Below are 18,804 nucleotides of genomic sequence, written 5' to 3'. Positions count from 1 at the left end.
GTCATTATTATACATAAAAAAAAAAATCTCCTTCTCACCCCCGGCGGGGGGGGGGTGGTATCCATGTCATCCTCAAGCTCGGGTCCTCTACCAGAGGCCTGGGAGTTTGAGGGTTCTGCGCAGTATCTTCGATGTTCCTAAGACTGCGCTCTTCTGGACTGAGGCTTCAGATGTTGTTCCTGGGATTTGCTGGAGCCACTCTCCCAGTTTGGGGGTTACTGCCCCAAGTGCCCCCACTACCACGGGGACCACGCAACCCTTGACCTTCCACATCCGTTCCAGCTGCTCTTTCAACTCTTGATACTTCTCAAGTTTCTCATGTTCCTTCTTCCTGATGTTGGCGTCAGCTGGGATCGCCACATCTATCACCACCACCCTCTTCTGCTCTTTGTCCACCACCACTATGTCCGGTTGGTTAGCCAGGATCTGTTTGTCAGTCTGGAAGCTGAAGTCCCACAGAATCTTGGCCCTGTTGTTCTCAGCCACCTTCTGTGGTATGGCCCATTGGGACTTGGGTACTTCTATTCCATACTGGTTGCAGATGTTCCTGTATACTATCCCAGCCACTTGGTTGTGCCTCTCCATGTACGCTGATCCAGTTAGCATCTTACACCCTGCTACTATGTGCTGGACTGTTTCAGGGGCTTCTTTGCACAGTCTGCATCTTGGGTCTGATCTACTCTGGTAGATCCTGGCCTCTATGGCTCTTGTGCTTATGGCCTGTTCTTGCGCTGCCATGATTAGTGCCTCTGTGCTATCTGTCAGTCCTGCATTATCCAGCCACTGGTAGGATTTCTTGATATCAGCCACTTCCTCTATCTGACGGTGGTACATGCCATGTAGGGGTTTGTCTCTCCAGGTTGTCTGTTCCTCCTCCTCCTCTGCACTCTCATCAGGGTTCTGCTGCCTGAGACATTCACTTAGCAGTTCATCCTTTGGGGCCATCTTTCTGATGTATTCTCGGATTTTCGATGTTTCATCCTGGACCGTGGTCTTGACGCTCACTAGCCCTCGGCCTCCCTCTTTCCGCTTAGTGTATAGTCTCAGGGTGCTGGACTTGGGGTGGAACCCTCCATGCATGGTGAGGAGCTTTCTAGTCTTGATATCTGTGGCTTCTATCTCCTCCTTTGGCCAGTTTATGATACCAGCGGGGTATCTGATGACTGGTAGTGAGTACATGTTGATGGCTCGGACCTTGTTTTTACCATTCAGCTGACTTTTCAGGACCTGCCTTACTCTCTGGAGGTATTTGGCTGTGGTTGACTTCCTTGTGGCCTCTTCATGGTTTCCATTAGCCTGTGGGATGCCAAGGTACTTGTAGCTGTCTTGGATATCACCTATGTTGCCCTCTGGTAGGTCAATCCCTTCAGTCTGGATCATCTTGCCTCTCTTTGAGACCATCCGGCCACACTTGTCCAATCCGAATGACATCCCTATGTCATCGCTGTAGATCCGGGTGGTGTGGATCAGCGAGTCTATTTCTCACTCGTTCCTGGCATACAGCTTGATGTCATCCATGTAGAGCAGGTGGCTGATTGTTGCCCCACTACGGAATCGGTACCCGTAGCCGCTCTTCGTGATGATCTGACTGAGGGGGTTCAGGCCTATGCAGAACAGCAGTGGTGATAGCGCATCTCCTTGGTATATGCCGCACTTGATGTTGACTTGGGCAATGGGTTTTGAGTTGGCCTCTAGGGTTGTCTTCCACATTTCCATTGAGTTCTGTATGAAGGTCCTTAGGTTCCTGTTGATCTTATACAGTTCCAGACATTCCAGTATCCATGTGTGTGGCATTGAGTCGTAGGCTTTCTTGTAGTCAATCCAGGCAGTGCACAGGTTGGTCTGTCTCTTCTTACAGTCTCGGGCGACTGTTCTATCGGCCAGTAGCTGGTGCTTGGCTCCTCTGGTGTTACTGCCAATTCCTTTCTGTGCCTCGCTCATGTATTGAGCCACATGCTTACTCATTTTTGCCGCAATGATGCCTGACAGGGCCTTCCATGTTGTGCAGAGACAGGTAATTGGCCGGTAGTTGGATGGGATGGGTCCCTTCTGGGGGTCCTTCATGATTAGGACTGTCCTGCCTTGGGTTAGCCATTCTGGGTGGGTTCCATCCCTCAGCAGCTGGTTCATCTGTGCTGCTAGGCGTTCATGGAGTGCAGTTAGCTTCTTCAGCCAGTACGTATGGATCATATCGGGGCCTGGTGCTGTCCAGCTCTTCATCTTTGACACTCTTTCTTGGACGTCTGCCATTGAGATGGTTACTGGTTCTTGTTCTGGGAGGTTGCTGTGGTCAGCTCTTAGGTCCACTAACCATTGGGCATCGGTGTTGTGTGATGCCTTTCTTTCCCATATGTCTTTCCAGTATTTTTCCACCTCAGCTCTTGGTGGGTCTGACCGGTTGTTGTTCCCCTGCCATTGAGAGTACACCTTGGCTGGTTCAGTGGAGAACAGCTTGTTTATTCTCCTGGCCTCTCCTTCCTTGGTGTATCTCCTCAACCGGGTGGCCAGAGCTGTTAGTCGCTGTTTGGCAGTTTCGAGTGCCTCTGGTATGGAGAGTGAGTTGTACTTCCTGGGCGCCCCTTTATTCACCATGTTCCCTTTCTGTAGTTCAGCTAGCTGGCTAACTTCTCTCCTTGCTGCCTTTATCTTGGCCTCTAATCGTCTTTTCCATGGTGGATACTGTTTGTTATGTCCCGAGCCCACCTTGTGTCCAAGCATCTCCATGATTACTGTTGCTGTACTGTGTATCAGCTTGTTGGTCTCAGTGATGGTTCTTGTGGAGATTGTCTTCAGAGCAGCATTCACATCTACTAGTAGATCTTCTGAAGGTACTTGGCAACTCAGCTTCGGTATTCGTCGGGGGCTCCAGGTTTCCAGTTGGGTCACGATCTTCCTTCTCAGGTCAGCAGCTCTTGTGTTGAGGCTGTTAGCTGTTGGGGCTTGGTACCCAATCTCTGGTTGTGGGGATGATGACATCTCCCCACTGACCTGTCTTCCTGGCTCCCCCTTGCCGTAGCATCGTTGTTGTATTTCATTAATCTAGTTGTGATAGCAGATTTCGATTATGGATGTTGGGCTAATAGCTGTTTCTTTGTTAGCCTTGATTGTGGGTTTCGAAGTATCCAATGGTCCCACATTCTCTGCATGTATCCCCTCTCTCTGGGATTGCTTGTATAGTAGCATTCCAGCAAATCCATATTTTCTGTCCTCGTCCATCGATGTCTTGTTCCAGTAGCCCATTTCTCATCAGTTTGCCCTGGTTCCCTAGCAACTGATGCAGACCTTGTTGACCCGGGTGACGTCTGAGCCGGTATGACTCTTTCAGTTATGTTTTCACTCATTCCTGAGGTAGGCTGATATATCATGAGGGGTTTTTGCCTAAGGACCCTTACTGGATGATGTTTTGCCCCGACCGGGATTCGAACCCCGATCTCCTGCGTCATAGTCAGTGAGCATTACCACTGTACTATCCAGCTGATTATATATATATATAATAATGTGTATATATAGTTATTATGCCTTCGTGTTGTGTTGCCGGCTTTTGCTCCAAAACCCACAAGGATGGGGTAAGTTTATTCAAGTTTCCCAGAGATCCCGAGCTGCATGCGAAATGGGTGAGGCAAGTCAGGCGCACTCGTGACAAGTGGGAGCCCTCACCAACATCCATCCTGTGCTCTGAACACTTCGATTTGGATTGTTTTGACACCCTTCCCAGCTTAAAAGAATCTCTTGGGTGTTCAGTTCAGCACAAACGTGCGTTACTACCATCAGCAGTGCCTACACAGTGTTGCCAGATTGGGAGGAATCCCGCCCAGTTGGGCGGTTTCAAGTGCATTTTGGTGGGTTTTGTCGGCGTGATATCAGTCATGTATTTGCTTGTGAAAGCTTGTGGCTTTCATGTAACTGCCGCCTAGCAACGAGAGGCAAAGGGTAAAGAGGGTAGGCTATCATAGATTCTATTCGGAAGAGATCAACACAATTCTAGACTCCCAGAAGAGGAAGAGCTAGCACTAGAGAGTTCACCGGCGTTTTCATGCGCCATTTCCATTGAGTAGAACCAGAGTAGAACAGCCAGTGAACCGCAGCGTGTTCTCCCGCTGACGTCACAACATGGCCGCGAGCCACAGACCCAGTTTTCTTGCGCTGTGCAATTAAAAGTTGGATATTCACGTAACAACAGCTTCTTTTCACGTAATTATAACATAAATCTAACATGTTTGCCATGTTGTATAGTTTATTTAAGAAATTGCATAGAGTCATGTTCGTGTCATCAGCCCTTTAAGAGTACAAGTATTCACTCTCAATAATACGCAATGTAAGTATCGTAACAAAGAGCACCTCTGCGTGCACACACACACACACACTCTAGTTATGGTCTGATTTATCTCCACAGAAGAAGGGCAGCAGGATCTGACTTCCTGTGGCACAGAAATATTGAGAATGAGCGCTGTACACTTATATACTCACAGTTTAGCACATGAACTGAAATATACACTAACCCAGTGATAGTAACAGGCAGCAAGCAGTCAAATGAAAATATTTTACATGCATCTGTTTTGTTTTTGTTTTTTTGCCTTGATGAACAACTTCCTTCCCTTCAGCTTCTGAGTCAATCAGGCTCACTCTGTTGTGTAATCTCACACAGTGCAGAATGTTAGAGGGCCATAAGAAAAAAGTTAATGCTGACAACTTTCTGTTTTAGCCAGCATTAACTTTTTCAGCAGTTTGTGCTACAGTAGTTCTTCTGTGGGATTGGACCATATGGGCTAGCTTTCGTGCCTCATTTGAATCAATGAACCTTCGACGCCCATGACCCTGTCACCGGTTCACCGGTTGTCCTTCCTTGGACCACTTTTGGTTGGTACTAACCACTGCATACTGGGAACACCCCACAAGATGTGCCATTTTGGAAATGCTCAGACCCAGTCATCCAGCCATCACAATCTGGCCCTTGTCGAAGTTGCTCAGATCCTTACGCTAGCCCATTTTTCCTGCTTCCAACACATCAGCTTCAAGAACTGACTGTTTTCTTGCTGCATAATATATCCCACCCCTTGACTGATGCCATTGTAATGAGATAATCAATGTTCTTCACTTCACCTGTCAGTGTTCATAATGCTATGGCTGATCGGTATAATTGCATAGCCTTGCGTAAGTGCAGTTGGATTCTCTTAGCATTGTGGTTGTCCTTATGAATCCTCCTTCACTTCTTTCAATGGTGTGTTCTATTGAGAGCAAGTAAAAGTGGTTAGGAAAGGACATCGGGTGTAATTTTTTAGACTGTTCCACTATAGCCTCTGTCATGTTCACTGTCACCGTTCTACTTCTCACACACAGTTGGAGACTCTGATTTTCTCTCTTGCTGTCTGACAGTTAACACATAAACCATGCATGAATCTTTTATAAAGAAATACTACAGAATTTAAGGCTTATGACAAAACTTCTGAAAAGTTTTTATTGCGTTTGTTTTTATCTTATATTACAAAGTTTAGTGCAGACAAAATGGTGCAGCTGATAACGAGAGAACAAAATGGCCACGGTTAAAGACTTACTTTAACACAAGATTTATGTGCTATCTATCTATCTATCTATCTATCTATCTATCTATCTATCTATCTATCTATCTATATATACAGCGTACACACACACATATATATATATATGTATGTATATATATATATATATATATGTATATCAGCTGGATAGTACAGTGGTAATGCTCACTGACTATGACGCAGGAGATCGGGGTTCGAATCCCAGTCGGGGCAAAACATCATCCAGTAAGGGTCCTTAGGCAAGACCCCTCATGATATATCAGCCTACCTCAGGAATGAGTGAAGACATAACTGATAGAGTCATACCAGCTCAGACGTCGCCCGGGTCAACAAGGTCAGCGTCAGTTGCTAGGGAACTAGGGCAAACTGATGAGAAATGGGCTACTGGAACAAGACATCGATGGATGAGGACAGAAAATACGGATTTGCTGGAATGCTACTATACAAGCAATCCCAGAGAGAGGGGATACATGCAGCGAATGTGGGACCATTGGATACTTCGAAACCCACAATCAAGGCTAACAAACAGCTATTAGCCCAGTGTTCCAACATCTGTAATCGAAATCTACTATCACAACTAGAGATTAATGAAATACAACAACGATGCTACGTGTATATATGTCATCATCATCCCCACAACCAGAGATTGGGTACCAACAGCTAACAGCCTCAACACAAGAGCTGAGAAGGAAGATCGTGACCCAACTGGAAACCTGGAGCCCCCAGTTGCCAAGTACCTTCAGAAGATCTACTAGTAGCAGTAGACCTTACTGAGTTGCCAAGTACCTTCAGAAGATCTACTAGTAGATGTGAATGCTGCTCTGAAGACAATCTCCACAAGAACCATCACTGAGACCAACAAGCTGATACACAGTACAGCAACAGTAATCATGGAGATGCTTGGACACAAGGTGGGCTCGGGACATAACAAACAGTATCCACCATGGAAGGCCACCCGGTTGAAGAGATACACCAAGGAGGGAGGGAGAGGCCAGGAGAATAAACAAGCTGTTCTCCACTGAACCAGCCATGGTGTACTCTCAGTGGCAGGGGAACAACAACTGGTCAGACCCACCTAGAGCTGAGGTGGAAAAATACTGGAAAGACATATGGGAAAGAAAGGCACACAACACTGATGCCCAATGGTTAGTGGACCTAAGAGCTGACCACAGCAACCTCCCAGAACAAGAACCAGTAACCATCTCAATGGCAGACGTCCAAGAATGTCAAAGATGAAGAGCTGGACAGCACCAGGCCCCGATATGATCCATACATACTGGCTGAAGAAGCTAACTGCACTCCATGAACGCCTAGCAGCACAGATGAACCAGCTGCTACCACCCAGAATGGCTAACCCAAGGCAGGACCTGTCTCTGTCTCTGCACAATATGGAAGGCCCTGTCAGGCATCATTGTGGCAAAAATGAGTAAGCATGTGGCTCAATACATGAGCGAGGCACAGAAAGGAATTGGCAGTAACACCAGAGGAGCCAAGCACCAGCTACTGGTCGATAGAACAGTCGCCCGAGACTGTAAGAAGAGACAGACCATGCCTCATGCCACACACATGGATACTGGAATGAACCCCCTCAGTCAGATCATCACGAAGAGCGGCTACGGGTACCAATTCCGTAGTGGGGCAACAATCAGCCATCTGCTCTACATGGATGACATCAAGCTGTATGCCAGGAACGAGCGAGAAATAGACTCGCTGATCCACACCACCCGGATCTACAGCGATGACATAGGGATGTCATTCGGATTGGACAAGTGTGGCCGGATGGTCTCAAAGAGAGGCAAGATGATCCGGACTGAGGGGATTGACCTACCAGAGGGCAACATAGGTGATATCCAAGACAGCTACAAGTACCTTGGCATCCCACAGGCTAATGGAAACCATGAAGAGGCCACAAGGAAGTCAACCACAGCCAAATACCTCCAGAGAGTAAGGCAGGTCCTGAAAAGTCAGCTGAATGGTAAGAACAAGGTCCGAGCCATCAACATGTACTCACTACCAGTCATCAGATACCCCGCTGGTATCATAAACTGGCCAAAGGAGGAGATAGAAGCCACAGATATCAAGACTAGAAAGCTCCTCACCATGCATGGAGGGTTCCACCCCAAGTCCAGCACCCTGAGACTATACACTAAGCGGAAAGAGGGAGGCCGAGGGCTAGTGAGCATCAAGACCACGGTCCAGGATGAAACATCGAAAATCCGAGAATACATCAGAAAGATGGCCCCAAAGGATGAACTGCTAAGTGAATGTCTCAGGCAGCAGAACCCTGATGAGAGTGCAGAGGAGGAGGAGGAACAGACAACCTGGAGGGACAAACCCCTACATGGTGTTGTAAAGTAGAGTGTCGAGAGGTCTAGGAGTAGTGGCACAAGAATCCAGCAGGAGACAGAAATCCATTTTTTTCCATTTTTATTTTTGCAGCACCGCAATGAAAATCCAGTGAGCCAGTGACAAAAGAAAATAAAGAAACTAAATCTAAATTAAATGTAGGAAAATATATACATCTGCCTATTTACACTATTTACACACAAATAAATGGGCTATGGGAAGCTAACATAACAAACAAAAAAAAATAGCCAAAGGCTCACAATGTCAATTCAAGACACGACTTACTCACACAGCTGAGTATTTGGAGCGCAGGCACGCCCGTCTGATCATCAAGGAGCTCTCCCCTCTACTGACAATTCTCCCCATTATCAGGGCTACCTGGCGCACCCCGCAGGAAGACTATACCATTACCCCAAAAAACTACAGGGGTGTTTACAACCAGGATGACATAATTATTGAATATAATGAGTTAAAATGGTACCATAACAAAATAAATTATATTAGGCCTTCTACATAAACATATTACACATGCATATTTATCATAATAGTCATTTCATGCTTCAAACACCAAGTTACTACCGCGAGGGTGCAACCATGTGCACTCACGAATCTACCGCGGAAATATAATGTTCTGGAATACTCATGCGCATTTTTTAGGACTGCGCGGTAATGGTGAAACCCAGGTAAGAACTACCCATTTAAAATGCTAAGCAAACACTTGTAGATGCACTTAGACATCTCAAAACTAAGCGGTTGCAATACCACATGTTGGAACATCGTTTCTAAAGCATCCATGCATAATATGACACAGGTGGAGTACCCGCTGTTTGTGTAATGTTGTGTAGTGTTTGTGATGTATGCGTGAGTAATGTGTTTGCATATGAATGTCGCGTTTGCGTCACTAACTAATGTGTGCACCCATACGTTAGAACACAAGGCTTAAAACACAATGCAAACGTGATATACTGTTTCACGCAGTAGTTATTGAAGTCCATAGATAAACTATGACAGGGGCAATGAAAGTTTGCATGGGGGAATAGTGTTTCAAACATTCAATGGCGGCCACTTAGGACGCCGTGATGACGCGCTCAGCATCCGCGGCATCACACATGGCATGTACCACCGTCAGATAGAGGAAGTGGCTGATATCAAGAAATCCTACCAGTGGCTGGATAATGCAGGACTGACAGACAGCACAGAAGCACTAATCATGGCAGCACAAGAACAGGCCATAAGCACAAGAGCCATAGAGGCCAGGATCTACCAGAGTAGATCAGACCCAAGGTGCAGACTGTGCAAAGAAGCCCCTGAAACAGTCCAGCACATGTAAGGGTGTAAGATGCTAGCTGGATCAGCGTACATGGAGAGGCACAACCAAGTGGCTGGGATAGTATACAGGAACATCTGCAACCAGTATGGAATAGAAGTACCCAAGTCCCAATGGGCCATACCACAGAAGGTGGCTGAGAACAACAGGGCCAAGGTTCTGTGGGACTTCAGCTTCCAGACTGACAAACAGATCCTGGCTAACCAACCGGACATAGTGGTGGTGGACAAAGAGCAGAAGAGGGTGGTGGTGATAGATGTGGCGATCCCAGCTGACGCCAACATCAGGAAGAAGGAACATGAGAAACTTGAGAAGTATCAAGGGTTGAAAGAGCAGCTGGAACAGATGTGGAAGGTCAAGGGTTGCGTGGTCCCCGTGGTAGTGGGGGCACTTGGGGCAGTAACCCCCAAACTGGGAGAGTGGCTCCAGCAAATCCCAGGAACAACATCTGAAGCCTCAGTCCAGAAGAGCGCAGTCTTAGGAACATCGAAGATACTGCGCAGAACCCTCAAACTCCCAGGCCTCTGGTAGAGGACCCGAGCTTGAGGATGACATGGATACCACCCCCACCCCCCCGCCGGGGGTGAGAAGGAGATTTTTTTTTTTTTGTGTGTGTGTGTGTGTGTGTGTATGTGTATTATGTGCTAATGGTTAGCTAGTTAGTGATCTTCTAGACTTTAAAAAATCAATTGTAAAGTCTGTTAATGTTACTATATAAATAGCATTCATAGTGGCTGTTAATCATTTAGCCAAATTTCAAAAGTAAGCATAAATACTTTGCCTATTGTTATAATTTCATTTTTAGTAAGCAATTTTAAGTGCTGGTACATTAGCACAACAAATTTCTCTTTATAATAAGCATTGCATTATTTTTTTACACAGTACTGTAAGGCTATACATGAAAATATACATGAAAAAGTTTGTATTGAAGTGTGTTGCTTTGTATGTATTATTTTTATTTTAGAAGAAAGTTTACAAAAGCAAATGTGCAGAAAATTATTTGCTTCTGACCCGATGGTTCTTCATGCAGACGAGGCTCTAATGTTTCCTTGGTGCTGGATATGAGTGCGCTCGGCTCTGTGGAGCCTCTGAATTGTGGCGCGAACACTCCTCGTGAGCGGGTGGCTCAGGAGTACCTGCAGTCGGCTGGTCGAGTCCTCACACGCCAGCAGCTCAGAGATGCCACGCTGAATACTCAGGCCCTGCATGCCGAGTTCTCTGTGAGTCACGCTCCTTCGATGTTATCTAAAGCCTCTGTACAGACAAGCAATGCATTTACAGCATGTAGGCGTGTATGCTACTCAGTCTGAGATTTAAAGAGCTTATATGAATGTGTGTACATATTAAGTTTCATTCTTGCTGTAGTATTCCAGATTATTAAATACATTTTTCCCACATAATAAACCATAATACAAGTATGAACAAATATATTTGTTTGTTTGACAGTGATGAGGAAAATGTATCTTGTGTGTATTTTCCGTCCACAGGAAATTCCAATGAACTTCGTTGATCCAAAGGACCTGGATATCCCCAGTCTCGGGACCAAAAACAGATACAAGACCATTTTGCCAAGTTAGTATTGTGCACCCAAATCCCAATCTTGTATAGTATCTTACATCATCACCATCATCATCATCATCATCATCATCATTAGTCAGGCAGCATATGTAACCTACTTTGCAAAATTTGCCAAGTCTGGTTTCTCAGTATTAACCCTTTTTTTACATCCCAAACAAATTATTTTTACTTGTTGTAATCACCATTTTCACCAAAAAAGGAAATGCTAAATATCGCATGTAAAAACATAACCTCCCATACAGTATATCCGTATCACATCTGTATAACATTATAACATCTGTATTTTTTTTAAAATTACCCGTTTACTAACTTTATGTGAATAGAAATCATATATTTACATGATATTATCAAGTTAAGTTTAAAATGAGACATTTAAGTACATAAAGAACATAAAAATGCCAGAAATATTTTACACTATTGCTACAGTATATATTTACAGTATAGTAAATATTTTACACTACTTATCTACATTCCAGAACTCAGCTCACAATCTCATTTCAGAAATTTCTGTGATACATTTATTACTAAGCTGTGATACATTTATTACTAAGTTTCTGTTTTTTTATGTTCAAACTACATCAAGAAGTAACACTATGCCTAAGGATTCAGACACAAAACACGAAGATAAAAGCAGTTATTGGTAACACATATTATGACCAGAAATAAAGCAGAATGAACATTTTCTAAGAGCATGCATATTAAGCTACCTTCAAATGTGTCCACATGTTTATGATGCAATGAACTCTTCATCATTTGATATTCCATATTAATGAATAAGTAAAAAACGAATTATACTTCTAATTCGAAATATTATATTTGACATGTGCAGGTTTCAAATTTTGTCTTATAAAATCTTTTATTCAGATAAAGAATCACTTATCCCAGCTTTTTACTGAAGAGTTGGTATGCGGACACATGTTGCATTAGCATATTAGCACAAAGCATATTTACAGGATAGGTGCAAGGATGAGGAATCTGTTGTGGTATGTGGTTGTGTATGGAGAGTGCATGGACAGATAAGCATCAGACATCAGACATTTCAGTAACTCTATGTAGGTGCAATTGGTAATTGAGTGATCACTCAATCTCATTAAATCTGAAGGTTAATAATTAAATCAGTCTCATTAATGAATACCATTAATTTTGGTGCTTAATAATAAATTACCAAACAGCTAAATTATGGTATGGTCCAAACTATTATGATCACTTACCGTATTACACAACTTATATGCACCTTTGAATTCTTTGAGGTTGGGTACTTCATAAATATCGGAACACAAATAAACACACAGTTTCAATAATAAATGAATTTATTATAACAAAGATAAAAATGAATAATGTAAATTGAAATATATACAAATATGATATATACTTAATGAGCGTGTGTGTGTGTGCATGCGTGTTTTATCTGAGGTATGTATGTCACCACGTGGAAAAGAATTAGCTCTGAGTTGCTAGCTAAGATGTGTTTGTGTGTGTGTGTCCATGTGGTGTAGGCCTTGTGGCTTAAGCAAAAGGTTAGCCTAGCTTGCTAATGAGACAAAAGAATGCTAGCTAAGGTGTGTTTGTGTGTGGCCTGAACAAAGAGTTAGCATGGATTGCTAGCTAAGGTGTGAGGCCTGGTGACCACGTGTTTCTGAGTAAAACAAGAGAGTTAGCTTTGGTTGCTAATTAGACAAAAGAATTAGCCGTATGTGGCTAGCTAAGGCCCAAGGATCCTACCTTGTGGAGTTAAGACAAAAGAATGTTATCTAAGGTGTGGGGGAGGGTGACCACGTGTTGGAGACAAAAGATTAGCTCTGTGTAGCTAGCTAAGGTGTGTTGTAAGGCCTATGGCCTAGCTAAAAAGGCTAGCGTGGGATGCTAACTGAGGTGTGTTTTGTGTGTGACCACGTGGTAAGGCCTTACAGTCCCTTGAGACAATGCAGTTAGCTCTGGATGCTAATGAGACAGAAGAATTAGCCGTAGCAGCTAACCCACTAGCTTTATAACATTACCAAATTCACTGAAACCTTGATGAGGTCAAAATATGTGTAAGAATGAAATTAAGAGTGTTAGGAAGGAATAGAAGATAGCATGCAACCTGTCTATTAAGCAATTGAGAGAACATAGAACAATTATGGAACACAAAATCAGTGTGCACACTTAAACAGTTCCTAAGTTTAAATTCACACTTCTTCATAAACTAATTCCTAAGACTAGTCTTTTTGCCCAAAATTTGCCAGTCTTACTTCAGTATCTCGCCTCTATGCGAGATTATGAGAAGTTGTTCCGAGACTTTTGGAGTTTCACCGTTGTGGAGACCTCCGTGAAGCACAGAGAATTTCTTGGCCCGACACGTGGTTGCTCGTGATGAAAAGAGAGTCTCTGATCAGAATAATGTGCACAGCGCTTCACAATTAGAAGGATCCGGTCGCTTCTAACATTAATTAACTGCTTGGGCTGCAGTTCGTACGTACATATAATGAATAAACAAACCGGCTGTAGCTCAACCGAGAGAGAGATAGCACGATTTAAGTGTTTCTACCGTGGCCAAGGGTAAACAAAAAAAACGTGTTGAATCGTATTCTCGGGAGAAAGATGTCTGTATCTTGGATGCTCTGGTGAGCGGCCTCCTTTTCTCTGCAGAACGCGCCGATCACGATGAGTTTCACAGCACCAAAGAGGAAGAAGGAAGCGTTGCTCAGTTTCTTATGCTTTCATGGAGGATGTGACGTTGGAAATCCCGCCCAGGTGTGACGTAGGTCAACGCGGAAGTTGGCTGATGGGAAATGTAGTTTCTTAAAGAGATGGGCTGTCGTAGTTCTAAAAGGGACTGTACCTACATCTATAACTGGTTCACTAGTTATCTACAATTTGTAAGAAAGAGTTATATTCTTAATTATGGCAGACATCTGAGACAAGCATGCAAACATACAGATAGGCAAAGATAGACATACAAAGAAGCGACTAACTTGCTGAAATATTTTTGCAACAAATCTCAGAGTTATGGGACTGCAACAGAAAATCAGTCACCTTGTTAAACACTTTTTCTCATCAAGCTTGAAACAAACATACTTTTAGATAAAGAATATATAGAGTAACAAACTCCTAAAAGCAAAAAGTTATGTCAGTTGAATAGACTGAGCAGCACACCACCTCTGAGGTTCTAACTGATCCCACTCAGTAGTTTAGGTCCTTTTAGGGTTAAATGGGTATCTAATAGAGTTGAGCCGGATACTCGGCTGAAACGAGTATCCGGTACGGATAAAGCACTTTTGCCGAGTACGAGTATTATACGAGTAATACGAGTCAATATCTGTGCTCGGACTGAATGAAAATCCTCACACAGCGTCACAGCGCCCCTCCCCTACACACACTGCTCTGCTCACTCACACAGAGAACAGCTCTCTGTCTCTCTGGTTCGTGGCTCTTTTCCGTTAACGTTTCGGGTTTCTTCAGCTTCAAGTTTGTTTTTATTTCAGTTTGTACTTACTTATAACCAGTAGAGTTCTGGTAAACGTGGGTTCGTTCAGACATGGTGCTTGGTAGAAAGTGACTCGTGTTGCGTCTCTGCCTGTCTGAGATTTTGTTTTCTTTTTTTAACCATTAGTTAAAAACAGTTTTTTTTTTACTTCATGCATTGAGTGTCTGACACTTTCTTGCTATAATTCATGTAAAAATAAAGGTAGTAGTGGTATAAGTATTACAAATTAAGCTACACACACTCACTCTCTCTCTGCCGGTCGTCCGAGTTTTTTTTTTTTTTTTAACCGTCAGTTGGCTCTAACCAGTTTTATTTTACTTCACGCACTGAGTGTCTGACACTTTCTAAGTAGTAGTGGTATAAATAATATTACAAATTAAGCTCACACACACACACACACACACACACACACACACACACACACACACACACACCTGGTGTGGAAATAAAAAAAAATAAAAAAGAACAAAATCACACTGATCATAAAAAAAATTAAAAGTTAAAAAAAGAAAGTTATGTTGAGTATGAAAACTCCTGTTCATTACATTTCATTTCATAATTGCAACCGCATGTGTTGTATTCATTGTTGCAAAACTTGTTCTGTAAATAGTTCATTTGCTATCGTGATCAAAACCATTGATCTGAAGCTCAATGCTGATGCTGTCCTGTAAATAGTTTTCTAATCACCAATAAATATAGCAATTTCTGATCAACCCATATCAATTGCTTAAAATAACATGCTGGTTAAAGCCCCGCCCGTTTCAAGACAACCAGACCAACTTGCGGGTTAAATCCTGCCCACTTCCTGGTTAGGCCCCGCCCAGTACGAGTACGGATACAGATAATTCTATGGTTAACAGATACAGATAATGCTGTACTTCCTCATCCCTAGTATCTAATATAATGTAATTTTCACCTGAGTAAAAAGGTTGTATGCCACAAATAACACCTATTATGGATATAATAATTGCATATTAATGATGTAATACTTTTATGTCAAGTTCCTATATGTGGTTTCAGGGCTCTTTTTATGCGCAAAATTTCCCTGCATAATTAACTATGAAACAGCAGCCTACAAGCATTACAACAAGTCCAGATTTATGAATTTATATCTGAACTTGTAAATTATTACCAAAAACAAGACTTGGCAAATTTTGCAAAGCAGCCTCCAAATACTGCCTGACTACATCATCTACAGTGTCTTGCAAAAGTATTCATCCCCCTTGGTGTTTGTTCCTGTTTTGTTGCATTACAAGCTGGAATTAAAATGGATTTTTTTGGGGTTAGCACCATTCGATTTACACACCATGCCTACTTTAAAGGTGCAAATTGTTGTTTTATTGTGACACAAACAATAATTAAGATGAAAAAAAAAACCCAGAAATCTGGAGTGTGTGTAAGTATTCACCCCCTTTAGTGTGAAACCCCTAAATAAGAGCTGGTCCAACCAATTCACTTCATAAGTCACATAATTAGTTGATTAAGATCCACCTGTGTGCAATCAAAGTTTCACATGATCTGTCACATGATGTCTGTATAAATCAACCTGTTCTGGAAAGACCCTGACTCTGCAACACTACTAAGCAAGCAACATGAAAACCAAGGAGCATTCCAAACAGGTCAGAGACAAAGTTGTGAAGAACTATGGATCAGGGTTGGATTATAAAATATATCCCAAACTTTAAATACATTATAGCAAAATGGAAAGAATATGGCACCACTACAAACCTGACAAGAGAAGGCCACCCACCAAAACTCACAGACCAGGCAAGGAGGGCATTAATCAGAGATGCAACCAAGACACCAAAGATAGCACTGAAGGAGCTGCAAAAATTCACAGCGGAGATGGGAGTATTTGTCCATAGGACCACTTTAAGCCGTACACTCCACAGAGCAGGGCTTTATGGAAGAGTGGCCAGAAAAAAAAAAGTCTTTGCTTAAGAAAACACGTTTGGACACATGGGGAACGGCATGTGGCAGACTCTCCAAATTCATGGAAGAAGATTCTCTGGTCAAATGAGACTAAAATTAATATTTTTGGCCATCATGGGAAATGCCATGTGTGGCACAAACCCAACACCCTGAGGACACCATTCATACAGTGAAGTATGGTGGTGGCAGCATCATGTTGATGGGATGTTTTTTATCTGCAGAGACAGGAAAGCTGGTTAGGACTGAAGGAAAGATGGATGACACTAAATACAGGGCAATTCTGGAGGAAAACCTGTTTGAGTCATCCAGAGGTTTGAGACTGGGACAAAGGTTCACATTCCAACAGGACAATGACTCTAAACTTACTGCTAAAGCTACATTGGAGTGGTTTAAAGGGAAGCATTTAAATGTATTGGAATGGCTTAATCAAAGCCCAGACCTCAAGCCAATTGAGAATCTGTGGCATAACTTGAAGATTGCTGTACACCAACACAACCCATCTAACTTGAAGGAGTTAGAGCAGTTTTGCCTTGAGGAATGGGCAAAAATCTCAGTGGCTAGATGTGCTAAGCTAATAGAGACATACCCCAATAGACTTGCAGCTGTAATTGCAGCAAAAGGTGGCTCTACAAAGTTTTGACTTTTTTTTTCATCTTAATTATTTTTGTGTCACAATAAAACAACAATTTTCACCTTTAAAGTTGTAGGCATGTTGGGTAAATCAAATGGTGCTAACCTCCCCAAAATCCATTTTAATTCCAGCTTGTAATGTGACAAAACAGGACAAACACCAAGGGGGATGAATACTTTTGCAAGACACTGTACATAATGAGGTATCTACTCACTGGGCTGGAAGAAGTGTTGCTGGCGTGGCATATCACATCAGCTTATGCAGGTTTTTCTTTATTCATGACTACATCAGAGTCACAGAACATAACAGAGAGAGAGATAGCGAGAGAGAGAATCTTTCTGAGGAAAGGAAGTCACAGTTCTACTTGTCTTGTGAAAACTTCCTGTGGCCAATTAAAATAACTCTCTTTTTAAAATTTATTTATTTATTTATTTATTTATTTTAGAGACGCTCCCATGATCTGTTTTAAGACCTGAGGGATGTTTGTGCTCAATTTTATTTTAATACCTTTTTAAGGAAATGCTTGGGACACACTTGACCTCGTTCTGTCATGATGTGGCGTGACGTGACATCCCATCCTGGTTTTGCGCTTCCCAGGTTAAAGTCCCAGGCATAGGTCATTGATACAAATTATCTTATGACTGTAGGTTGTTGAACAGTGAACTGCCCTTGATGCTCTTCCCATCTCACAGCCAGATTTTGAGAGGAAGCCCTGGCTCCTCCCTGTTGGCTGAGAAAGTGTAGGTCTTGGGGTTAAAAGGCTCTCTCCAATCTTGTTCTTGAACACAGCAATTAGACTAAAGAAACAGCTTGTTCTTTGGGGCTTTCGTGCATTAAATTAAATTTGTTGCTTTCTGTAACCTGCTGGGTCACTTGGCTGCTAATTGCTTCCTGTTTTGGGAACAAATTCTTCACTAAGCAGGCATGGGAGGAGTTTCCTTATCAATATATACAAGGCAGTATTCCTTCCGCCCTCCAGGATGCTTGATTAAGTGGATTTGGGGTGAACTAAAAACAATTTTCACAGAAGCAAAAGCCTTAAAAGGCTTTAAAGAAATATCACCCTGTTCAGGGAACATCAGGAGTAGAGCAGAAATCTGTGCAATTTAACTGGGCAAGCTGTTTTTAATTCTAAACAATATCCCTGTATCCCTGTGTATTGTGTGTGTGTGTGTGTGTGTGTGTGTGTGTGTGTGTGTGTGTGTATACATTCTGCTTTATAACAAAGAATTATTCAAACATAAAAACAAAATGCTTGTTTCTGAATTATTGACAATCCTCCAATCAGTGAAGTTGTATCTCTGAGAGAGTAACAGCAATGAGTCACTTCCTGTTATTTTTAACACTTGTGGAGAGACTTATCCATGTCGAATGTTTCAGGCTCTTTTATATTCTAGGCTTTTTTTTTGCATGTGGACTGCCATCTTCACTTCAAACCACAGGTTTTCAGTACTTCTTTTTCATATCCACATGGATTTGATCATTGCAAGACTTTTTGTGTCATGCAGCCATTTCTTATGTTGATTTCGCTGATCAGTGCAAATTGTGTGAGAGATATAAGAGATAAAGAGATGGTGTTCAAAGCCAAAAAGTTTGACAAGACACGATTCCTTATGTAGTTTGCTTGAAAAAGCAATTAAAAGGCCTGGATCCCAGTGAGTGCAGTTTTACTGCGTGTCTAAGTTACATAATTCATTCATTCATTCATTCATTCATTCATTCATATTATCAGTCCACAAGAATCAGATATTGTTTAAAAATTCTTGAAAGAGTAGATTATTTCGTGATAATGACCTGCTCAATGTACATTATCCAACTTATTATACAACTACTTATTAAAGAAATAAAATATTTGACACAGAATTATTGATTTAAAAATTATTTTATTGCTTCTTCTAATTATGTGGTCCATGGCACCGCTTTGCAGAAATAACAGACCATAGGATGCTGCAATTGACCAATCAGAATT

General features: G+C 42.5%; 1 protein-coding gene across 7 annotated transcripts in view; it reads left to right on the top strand.

Annotated features, from left to right (window-relative positions):
* ptprr (protein tyrosine phosphatase receptor type R) overlaps positions 1-18,804 on the top strand; it is a 71,432-nt gene that overhangs the window by 24,417 nt on the left and 28,211 nt on the right. For all 7 annotated transcript variants that reach the window (XM_060902777.1, XM_060902776.1, XM_060902782.1 and 4 more), the window contains exons 4-5: positions 10,259-10,448; positions 10,716-10,800. In XM_060902777.1, the coding sequence (XP_060758760.1) occupies positions 10,259-10,448; positions 10,716-10,800 (275 nt within the window). The remainder of the gene's footprint in view (positions 1-10,258; positions 10,449-10,715; positions 10,801-18,804) is intronic.

Source organism: Neoarius graeffei, chromosome 21 (genome assembly GCF_027579695.1).
Source record: "Neoarius graeffei isolate fNeoGra1 chromosome 21, fNeoGra1.pri, whole genome shotgun sequence".
Classification (NCBI taxonomy): Eukaryota; Metazoa; Chordata; class Actinopteri; order Siluriformes; family Ariidae; genus Neoarius; species Neoarius graeffei.
The sequence above is the reverse complement of the archived record's forward strand: the minus strand, read 5'-3'. Positions and strand labels throughout refer to the sequence as shown.